Source organism: Oryzias latipes, chromosome 1 (genome assembly GCF_002234675.1).
Source record: "Oryzias latipes chromosome 1, ASM223467v1".
Lineage (NCBI taxonomy): Eukaryota > Metazoa > Chordata > Actinopteri > Beloniformes > Adrianichthyidae > Oryzias > Oryzias latipes.
Genome location: NC_019859.2, coordinates 15,271,320 through 15,282,595, shown reverse-complemented (window position 1 = coordinate 15,282,595; position 11,276 = coordinate 15,271,320). Strand labels below are relative to the sequence as shown.

General features: G+C 39.7%; 1 protein-coding gene across 1 annotated transcript; it reads left to right on the top strand.

Annotated features, from left to right (window-relative positions):
* Window positions 1-6,775: 6,775 nt before the first annotated feature.
* Window positions 6,776-10,705, top strand: rps6 (ribosomal protein S6). The gene is made up of 6 exons (XM_004065882.4): window positions 6,776-6,889; window positions 7,382-7,513; window positions 7,947-8,157; window positions 8,556-8,702; window positions 10,205-10,362; window positions 10,580-10,705. Exons 1-6 carry the CDS (start codon window positions 6,884-6,886, stop codon window positions 10,673-10,675), a joined length of 750 nt encoding a protein of 249 aa, XP_004065930.1. The 5' UTR covers window positions 6,776-6,883; the 3' UTR covers window positions 10,676-10,705.
* Window positions 10,706-11,276: the final 571 nt, after the last annotated feature.

Here is an 11,276-nt window from a genome sequence, read left to right as displayed (position 1 = left end):
TTGGCTAAAAAGAAGTGGGATGTAGAAAGGACTGAGGAAGGTAGACAGGAGTACAAGGAAGCGCAGCGTAGAGTGAAGAGAGAGGTGGCAAAGGCCAAACAGAAAGCTTATGATGAGCTATATGACAGGTTAGACACAAAGGAAGGAGAGAAGGACTTGTACAGACTAGCCAGACAGAGAGACAGAGATGGGAAGGACGTGCAACAGGTAAGAGTGATAAAGGACAGAGATGGAAAGGTGCTAACAACCCAGGAGAGTGTACAGAAAAGATGGAAGGAGTATTTTGAGGAGCTGATGAACGTGGAAAATGACAGGGAAAGAAGGGAGGAAGATGTGGTTGTTGTGGAGCAGGAAGTAGCAGAGATTGGAAAGGATGAGGTTAGGAAGGCTCTGAAAAGGATGAAGAGCGGAAAGGCCGTTGGTCCTGATGACGTACCTGTGGAGGTATGGAAGTGCTTAGGAGAGACAGCAGTGGAATTTCTAACGAGGTTGTTCAATAGGATTTTAGAGAGTGAGAAGATGCCCGAGGAATGGAGGAGAAGCGTTCTGGTTCCGATCTTTAAGAACAAGGGTGACACGCAGAACTGCAGCAACTATAGAGGAATAAAGTTGATGAGCCACACAATGAAGCTGTGGGAAAGAGTAGTGGAAGCCAGGCTTAGGAAGAAGGTGGAGATTTGTGAGCAGCAGTATGGTTTCATGCCCCGTAAGAGCACCACTGATGCCATTTTTGCTTTGAGAATGTTGATGGAAAAGTACAGAGAAGGTCAGAAGGAGCTGCATTGTGTGTTTGTAGATTTAGAGAAGGCGTAAGACAGGGTGCCGAGGGAGGAGCTGTGGTACTGTATGAGGTCGTCTGGAGTGGCAGAGAAGTATGTCAGAGTAGTTCAGGACATGTATGAGAGAAGTATGACGGTGGTGAGATGTGCTGTAGGTCAGACAGAGGAGTTCAAGGTGGAGGTGGGACTACACCAAGGATCAGCTTTGAGTCCTTTTTTGTTTGCTATGCTGATGGACAGGCTGACAGACGAGGTAAGACAGGAATCTCCCTGGACAATGATGTTTGCGGATGACATTGTAATTTGCAGTGAGAGTAGAGAGCAGGTGGAGGAACAGCTAGAGAGGTGGAGGTTTGCTCTGGAAAGAAGAGGCATGAAGGTCAGTCGTAGTAAGACAGAATACATGTGTCTGAACGAGAGGGATCAAGGTAGAAGCGTTAGGTTACAGGGGGCTGAGGTGAAGAAGGTGCAGGAGTTTAAGTACTTGGGGTCAACAGTTCAGTGTGATGGGACGTGTGGAAAAGAGGTGAAGAGGCGAGTGCAGGCAGGTTGGAGCGGGTGGAGGAAAGTGTCAGGAGTGTTGTGTGACAGAAGAGTGTCAGCAAGACTCAAAGGAAAGGTGTACAAGACAGTGGTGAGACCAGCTCTGCTCTATGGGTTAGAGACGGTAGCAGTGAGACAGAGACAAGAGGCTGAGATGGAGGTGGCGGAGATGAAGATGTTGAGGTTCTCTTTAGGAGTGACCAGGTTAGACAGGATAAGGAACGAGTACATCAGAGGGACGGCTCATGTTGCCTGTGTTAGGGACAAAGTCAGAGAAGCCAGACTGAGATGGTTTGGACATGTTCAGAGGAGGGATAGTGGATATATTGGTAGAAGGATGTTGGAGATGGAGCTGCCTGGCAGGAGGGCAAGAGGACGGCCAAAGAGGAGATACATGGATGTCTTAACAGAGGACATGAAGTTGGCTAATGTTAGGGTAGAAGATGTTCATGATAGAGTGAGGTGGAAAAGGATGATTCGCTGTGGCGACCCCTGATGGGAAAAGCCGAAAGAGAAAGAAGATACTTCTTTTTTATTTCACTGCAATGCATCCTGGTTGGCTGTTGACTATTGTCAATCAATTTCCTCCTTAAGTCTTAGTAACTATTATTGATCTGTCAGCTATTCACAACATATCTATTAAAATAACATACTATGAATAATACAATTAGTGTAGTAATGCACATAACTTTGAACTAACTAAGTAAAGTGAATATTAGAAACGACCTACAAGAAACCACACCAAAACTCTTGGGTTCAAACAAATATCTTGGTTGAATTTTCCTGGTGAGAATGGAGTGCAATTTTTTATCCACTTTACACCTTATCCATATCCAAAGATACAATCAAAGCAATATAACTTCACCTGGAAAGGGAAAACATATTACATTAAAAATACACTATTATAGAAGCGTATGAAGAAGGGGGTGTAAAGTCAATAGATTTTAAATGTCAAAATGGCATATTGAAAATTAATTGGCTAAGGCATTTTTTAAAAATACAAAATAAAATCTGGTTTTATAGAACAAAATAACTTTTGTATAACATTCTGTGGAATTGAATTGTTACTTAGAAATGAATTGGATCTGAAGAAGGTTCCCCTAAAACTTTCCTCATTTCATTAACAGATATTATTATGTTGGAACATGCTTTACAAACCCAATATCAGTCCTCACAGCACCCCAATAATAAACTTTCGATATGTATTATAAACGTGAATCTATACTCTTAAACTTGTTAGAAAAGGGCATATGGTCTGTAATTATGGTCTAAATTCAACATAACTAATCAAAAAAAAGCAATACAACTTAGTAGTTAAGTCCATACCTCCAGCAGTAATACAAATGGCATCTAATTTATGCAAAACTAACTTACAGCCATGTTTTTACATTGCCTACGGTAAGTGGTTATGGTCTCATAAAATCTAGTTTTAAAAACCCTATTATTCTAAGCTTATTTAACAAAGAACTATGTCTATTAGCAATGTTTCATGTAAGCAGAAGTTGCATAACTTCAAAGATTTATTGTAGGATTCTTAATGACATAGATCCCTCAGCTGATTTCCTTTGTAATCGATTTGGTTTTCAAAACAATAACTTTTTCTTTGGTTAAGAATGTGTTGATACACCCAAAAACATTTTTTGGAGTATGTATGGCACAACATTTTGGGACAATATATAAAACTGGTTATCCAAATGGATGCTAGTTCCAGCAATAAAATTAAACAATGAATGGTTAGGTTTTATTGTAAAGAGACCTATGCTCAGTATGACATGCCAATTTATTCAATGATGATTCTAGGAAACGTGTTTTATTCACAAGAATGGATTTTTAAAATGTACACCAAATTTTGTTGTTTCACCATAAGAAACTCTGTATTTTGTTTTCTGTAATGAAGTATATGAGAAAAGTAAAAACTGCTTTGAAATTAGCTGAAATGGTTATTATAATAATAATAATTCACTTTATTTCAGACTCAGATGCGGTTGATAAAAGCAGACAGATACAACATACATTATAAAAATAATTAATAAACAAAGAAAAATTAAAAAACAAAACAAAAAACAAAACTACAGTTTACAACCATTTCAAAAGAGTATAAGTCCACTGGCCTTCCAGGTTGGGGGTTTGGCACAGGGCTAACCACCCGGCCCTATAAAACTAAGATGGTTACGGAAACAGCAACAAGATCAAAAACCACTCTAAAGTGCAAGGGGCCTCCAGAGTCACAACAAGAGACTTGTATGAATGACAATGGTAAAAGCCAAACCTTGGAACCCACTGACAGGAGGATGGAAGTCTTGAGCACTAAAACCAAGACCAGATTAGGATTCTGGAATGTACGAACAATGTACCAAACAGGAAAATTGGCACAAGTGACATCAGAGATGCGTCGATATAATCTTCATATTTTAGGTGTTAGTGAAACCAGATGGATAGGATCCGGCAAAGTCATAACATCAACAGGAGAAACATTACTGTATTCAGGCAGAGAGGATAGTAAGCATCAAGAAGGAGTTGCCATCATTTTAAAGAAATGAGCAGAGAAAAGTCTAATTGAATGGAAACCTGTCAACAGTAGATTGATTAAAATCAGGATGAGAGGGAGACATACGAACATGACCATAATTCAGTGCTACAGTCCTACCAATGACAGTGAGGAAGAAGCAAAGGACTCTTTCTATGAACAGCTAGATACAGAAGTTAAGCTCACACCAAGATATGATGTTTTGATCATCATGGGAGATTTAAATGCAAAAGTTGGAAAAGACAACAGTAACAACGAGAGAGCAATGGGCAAGCATGGATGTGGGACAATGAACGAGAATGGAGAGGCTGATTGACTTCTATAATACCAACAATCTTGTGGTGGGGGGCACATTGTTCCCACATCGTGATATCCACAAGCTGACATGGTACTCACCAAATGACAGAGACAAAAACCAAATAGACCACATGATGATCAACGGGATGTGGAGAAGATCATTAATAGATGTTAGGGTCAAGCGGGGAGCAGATGTTGGAAGCGACTATCAACTTGTTACGGCAATGATAAAACTGAAACTGAGGAAATCTCAAAAAATGGCCCATGCTCCAACAAAATTCAATGTTCAGAAATTACAAGACCCTTGGATAAGACGTAGTTTTGTTCTACAAGTCAAGAACAGATTCCAAGCACTTCAAGATTTGGACACAGAAGTCAGTGTTGACATGATCAACTCAACATATGAACACATCAAGACTGGTTACCAGCAGAGCGCAAAAGAATGTCTTGGATTTAGAACCAAGAAAGGGTCTAAGGAATGGATTGAGCAGAGAACATGGAACGCCATTGAAGACAGACGAAATCTTAAGAATCAGCTTCTTAACACCCGTTCAGAGAGACTCCAAACAAAACACAAGCAGCAGTACAGAGAAGCCAATAAGACAGTAAAAAGGACGGTGCGCGCCGATCGCCGAGCATATATTGAGGAGTTTAATTAATAAACAAAGAAAAATAAAAAAACAAAACTAAAACCAAAAATACAGTTTACAACCATTTCAAAAGAGTATAATCACTGTGCCCAGTGTTTCCTCAAGGCGGAGGTGTAGCGGAATGAGCTGTTAAAAATCTGAAGCTAACGGAAAACCCCTAAGCATGAATGTTGACCAGGATTTAATCCTGAAGGACCAGCCTGGACCTGTAGCTAATTTAAGAAATTTAAGGCCCAGAGGCCAAGACAGGCATGAAGTGAAAAGACAACACACAAAACAACAAGTCAATTGTACAGATATATACAAATTAACATGATATACATGCATCATTTTTACTATAGGGTTCTCTGATAGAATACTTTGGATGGATCACAAATGTTGAATTGATTTTTTGGTCCAAGGACACTACGAATTGAGACAACGGGATTCAACCCGCAAAATCGTTGATTATCGGACGACCAATTCTACTTCTTGAGCTACTGATTTCACCAGATAAATTGTAATTTCTAGACTGTACAAGTGACGGAGAAGGTTTACCTTTACACAGCTCAAATTTGGGTTCGAATAGCAACTTAGCAGCAAACCAGTAGAAGCTGTGCTGCTGAAAGTAGAAGAAACAAAACAACAAGTCAATTATACAGATGCATTTTAAACATTAAAGATATACTTTGTTTTTACTTGTTGTGCATCTCTTCCTGTCCCATTTTAACATGCCGTTCTCCCTTTTTACTTCCAGACCATTTTACTCATTACCTTACTCTCCATTTATTATTTTCTAATTTTTCTCTTCCTGTCTTTTTCTGTGGTCTTTGATTGATTGGGGGGTCTAAGAGCAGGGATGCCAGTTTAGTCTGTTTATTAAAGTTTTGGTATTATCCTATTGAATTCTATGCATTTAAGATCCTTTTTGATTGTATGTTTACCTTCCAATTACCGGTATGAAGCCCACTAAGACGGTTGTTGTTGTGAATTTGCTATATAAATTAAAATTCAATTGAATTGGTACCCGGGGTCCCCAGCCACCCACACATGTTAGCAGAAGGAGGAAATCTGCCCACCGGGCGACCCCTGTGGCAGTTCCGTCTGCCACAGGGGTCCCCCAATGCCAGAGAGCAGGGGGTTACAGGAGCATGGAGAAAGCAAGCTTCCCCACCGCACCATTAAACATAAATCTGTAAAGTTAATGCTCAGAGTTTAGTAAGTTCAGTTTAGAATCTTTCTATTGAATTGTGTGTGTTCATGATCATTTTGATTTTATGTTTTACCCTACTTCTATCTGCACAAAACCCATCGAGACGACTGTTGTTGTGATTCTGGGCTATACAAATAAAATAAAATTGAATTGAATTGCTTTCCCTTATGATATTCCTTGCAGGTTGTGGGTTGCTGCTGCCGCGGGTGCAGCGCAGAAACTTGCCACGTTTTTTTTAACTTTTTTTCCCTGCTTGATCCTTTTTATTCTTATTGTATCCTTCTCTTAAACTAGCTTTTAAAAAAAAAATTCTGTGTTTTCTTTTCTCTTCTGGGGAACCTCCTTTTACGTGCAGCTTGTTTGCGTTTTGCAACTGTCTTCCTGGATCGATTCTGCACATGCGCAGTAAGATGGACTGTTTCAATATTATGAATAAAAAAGGGTGGAGAGACCCACACATACTACGATAAGAAATGTGCTTCCATTAAATTTTAGCGAGACGATTTTGGTCCTAGACATAACTATTGCCACAAATAAGTGAGTGTATTAAAATATGAGTGTATTAATCATGAGTGTATGAAAGTTACTTATGGGGCCCTCAGAAACTCAGCGTCCCAGTTAACCACCTATTTTTGTCCTATGGTTAGTCCGCCCTCGACTACATACTGTCATGTATTTATTTGATGATGTTTTGTTCCATACTATTCCTGTAGAGTTTTATGACTGGCTTTACTTGTAAGTCTTGTTTCATTATTTTACGACTGTACCGACATGTAATTCATGATTTAAAAAAAAAAAAAGATATCGCGAGAATTGCGCGTAATATCTGAGACTACGTAGCGGAAGTTCAGCCTCTTTCCCCGTGGTGGACCAGCCGTTTGGTCGGTTTAGCACAATGAAGGTATACAGATTTTGGGATTATATTTGTTATCTAATCGAATTTCTTTTTAATATAATCACATAAAGTACGCCATGATGGTCACTTATTAGTTTGTGTAGTTTAAGACTAAAATGTGGATTACATGCTGCGGATGAGGTGTGATTGAGTGCTTGCAGTATCGGGAGTGAAGCCTTCGCGAAATATGCACAGCGAGAAATACTTGTGCTACTGTAAATACTTTTAAATGTATGTTGAGGTTTAATTCCTCGTTTTTGTTATTACACCTTTTTTAACCATCGTTTTAAAAGCCAGAAGTCGTTTACTACCGTCTTGGCTAAGTTTGAATGTTGGAGCCGGCAGGGGCCTGTTAGCCTTCACGGTGTGAAGTAGCTAGCTTGCAGAAGTGGACTAGCTAACTCTTTTAGTCAACTTTACTACACACAAAGGACATTTCGATCAGACAAATGCATTGTTTTGTTTAATATACACCCTCCTTCTTTTTCCCTCCTGTAGCTGAACATCTCATTTCCCGCTACTGGCTGCCAGAAATTGATAGAAGTTGATGATGAAAGGAAGCTGCGCACCTTCTATGAGAAGCGTATGGCCACTGAGGTGGCTGCTGACCCTCTGGGTGATGAGTGGAAGGTAAATGATTCCTTAGTTATACTCTTTTTGTCTTCTAGTTGGGGGGGCATTTCTGAAATGGCTGTTGCACCTACATTCGACCCTGGTAAACTTGACTGGTAGTTGCTAAGGGGAGACATTGGTGCCAAAACAACTGCAGAGCATCCTACCAGATGCGACCAGCCCATGTGACCATGGCTGGTTGAAACAGAAGTGCTCTCTCATTTCTCCCTGCTGACTTGCTGTATATGCATGTGTAATTTAAAGATCAGAACGTATCAAGGGCAACTATCAAATTATTTTTGTGACAAGAAGCCGTTGTCTATGATTTTTATTTGAAGGATGTTTGATATTTAAATGAACTTAATTGGCTCAAGACTGGATATGACAGCTTGTTTAAATTACCTCACGCACAAACGGTGTTGAAATAAATTGTATTCTTTCTTTTTCCAAGGGTTATGTGGTGCGCATCAGCGGAGGTAACGACAAGCAAGGATTTCCCATGAAGCAGGGCGTTCTAACTCAAGGCCGTGTGCGTCTGCTTCTAAGCAAGGGTCACTCCTGCTACCGTCCCCGCAGGACTGGTGAGCGCAAGCGCAAGTCTGTCCGTGGGTGCATTGTTGACGCCAACCTCAGCGTTCTCAACTTGGTCATCATCAAGAAAGGTAACTTGGTGATCATGATTTCTACGGGCATTGGTATAGATGACGTGTGACTTACTTTCATTTATTGGGCTGCATGTTTTAACGGAGGATTAAAAGATTTGAATGTGATTTCTCCAGGTTTCTGTGAAAGCACATTAGGAACCCTTTTGATTGTTTCGTAGTCAAAAAGGGGGGACAGTATGTGCTACAGTAACTGCAGAGCTGCTTTCCAGATGCGACCAGTCTTGATAAAGTGGATGGTTGAACTGCATTGCTCTCCCATTTTTTATTCATCTACATTTTAAATGATGTTCTGTTTTCAAACAAATGTTTATTAATTTTTACACTAAGTAAAGTAAGAAAACTAATAGTAAATTATAAATTTTTTTCCTTCCTCCTTTCCTAAAAAAACCTTCAAGGTGAGAAGGATATTCCTGGACTGACAGACAGCACTGTTCCTCGCCGCCTTGGTCCTAAGAGGGCCAGCAAGATCCGCAAGCTGTTCAACTTGGCAAAGGAGGACGATGTGAGGCAGTATGTTGTGCGGAGACCCCTGACTAAAGAAGGTTAGTTTGGAGCTTGAACTCTCTTCCAGTACACATCCAAGTTATGTAATCATCCTTCTTCTTCCTGAAGGATTTTCTATTTCTGTTGGATTATTGCTGAAAGTGTGTGTGGAGGGTTATTGTTAAAAAAAAGGTGAAACTGAAGGAGTGAGGTGTGTTTACAGTTCAGTGATTCATTGGTTACAGATCATCTAGTGCTTCAAGCAAATTTAAGGTTATTTTAATGTAATTTCTTCCATTTATCCAGGTGTTTTGTTTTAATGCACTTCTTTAAGTTTTTTGCTTTTTAGGACTAAAGTAGAATTTTATGTTGCATAGAATTCAGTTTTTTAACTTTTCCATAATTTGAAATGTGGTTTGTCTCTAAATTATGATACATAATAAATTGTCCTTACATTGCAGATTTTAAGATGGAAATCACAAGGTGCTTCACAAAAAAACAAAGTAAAACACTGAGTAAAAATAGAATCAGGAGAAGGCCTTTTAAAGAGATTTTTTTAAGCTGTTTTTAAAGAAAACGCCATGTTTACAGATCTGAGAAAGGGAGTTCCAGAGGAATGGAGACACTGCTGCTAAGACGGTCATCGTAAAAATGCTATAATTAGGCACCAACTTATTGTTGATTGAGGAGCCGGTGGTTCGGATTAATATCTGTGACGCGCTGCTACAAAAACAAGGACACGCTGAAATCCGTCTAGGTTTTTTTTAACCCTTGTAAAGAGGAAAAAATGCAGCAGCTGGTATTTGCGCAGTTGATGGAATAAAGTGTACGATTGAAAATGTGGCAAACCAACAAGACCAATGCATGTAACTGGTGAACAAAAAAAGCTCTTCTTCCTTATCGCTGAGCCGGTGCATGAATCTTTAACATATAGCTCTTCAGCATGATCAGTAAGATTAAACACTGTGCGATCGCTACAAACCTGATGATTAACTAAAACAGTGTATGATTTGATCACATTTGAATGTTTTTAAAGTTATATTGCTGTGGAAAAAAGATGGGGAGGTAAACATCTATTTTAAGCACGTCGAGACGAGTACTGTTTCATTTTAAATACAAATCTTATAGTTAATTCTAATTTGAAACTCGAGTTCAATAAGTCTAACCAGAAACCTTGGGTCATCCCTTGGAAAGTAATTGTTTGTTTTTTACTGTTAGACTGTACTGGAGTGCACTCTGGTCTGTTTTAGAAAAAAAGTCTTTGCCAAATTGGATCCCCTACAAAATTCCATTAAGTGTTTCAATACAGATTTTGGTAAAAAGAATCTCTCATTGACTTTTTCACCAAGAAATCTTTGATTAATGTTCTATTCTTTCTTGGTTCTTTTAAGCAAAGTTCAGCAGACGGTTACTGCTCTTGATAAGTACGGGTGCAGCCACCCTTTATGTTATTTAGGGTGACCATAGGGGGTAAAACCCTCAAGGTTTTTCTAAACCAGCGTACCAATTGGTAGTGGGTTGTTTGCTTCTGTGTGACAGCATCTCTCCTCCATTCTGGTAGGCAAGAAGCCCAGGACTAAGGCTCCCAAGATCCAGAGACTGGTGACACCACGTGTGCTGCAGCACAAACGCCGCCGCATTGCTCTGAAGAAGCAGCGCACCCAGAAGAACAAGGAGGAGGCCTCAGAGTATGCCAAGTTGCTGGCAAAGAGGATGAAGGTTTGTCTTTTAAGCTGGTTATTGAAAATCAGTATTGCTGACCTGCTGTCATGCTCTTTTAATCTCACATGCATGCACAAAATGTCACATTTCACTGTTAACTGTAGACATTAACTCTAGGTTTATAAATGTTGAAACATATTTAAAAAAATATTCAATTCGTTTAGCAACAAATGCAGACCCTTGATTTCCTTGAACATGTCCTACTTTTTCACAGGAGGCCAAGGAGAAGCGGCAGGAACAGATTGCCAAGAGACGTCGCCTCTCTTCTCTAAGAGCATCTACATCCAAGTCAGAGTCCAGCCAGAAGTGAACACATGTCACAATAAAGAATTGAAATGAACACCTATGTTGTTCTTTGTGGTGGGGGAGGGTAGCCTGCTATTTAATGTCTGAGCTGTCATAACAGCAAAAACCATGTGCTCTTTGACTTACTGTAACTTTACCATTACGGTACCTTAATGGAATTCCAGCACATTCTGAAGCTCAAAAGCAGCTTTATGCCAGCAACTGTCACAAGACTCAAAGGAAGGAAACACTGGAACTGCAGCTTAAACTTGTGGCTGCTTCACTATTATTCCTAATGCTTATGCTACATTCACACCGCCCTCAACGTTTTTAAAAGGCCATTTTCTATGAAGTCTAAATGCACATTCCAAGCTTCCACAAACAGCCGCACAAGTTCTGACTTTTCAGGCTCTACGTACAAGACATGACCATTGGACGCACATTGGAAGGTAAACCAGGTTCAACTTTGACCAATCGGTCCGATTTGGTGACAAATGGATGACCTTTTTTAATAGTGCCAAGAATTGGTAAACTAGCCAGAATTACGACTCAAGTATTCTACATGAATAGTTGAAACACCTGGAGCAAGATTCATGACATTTTACCCACTTTGACATTTCACTCCA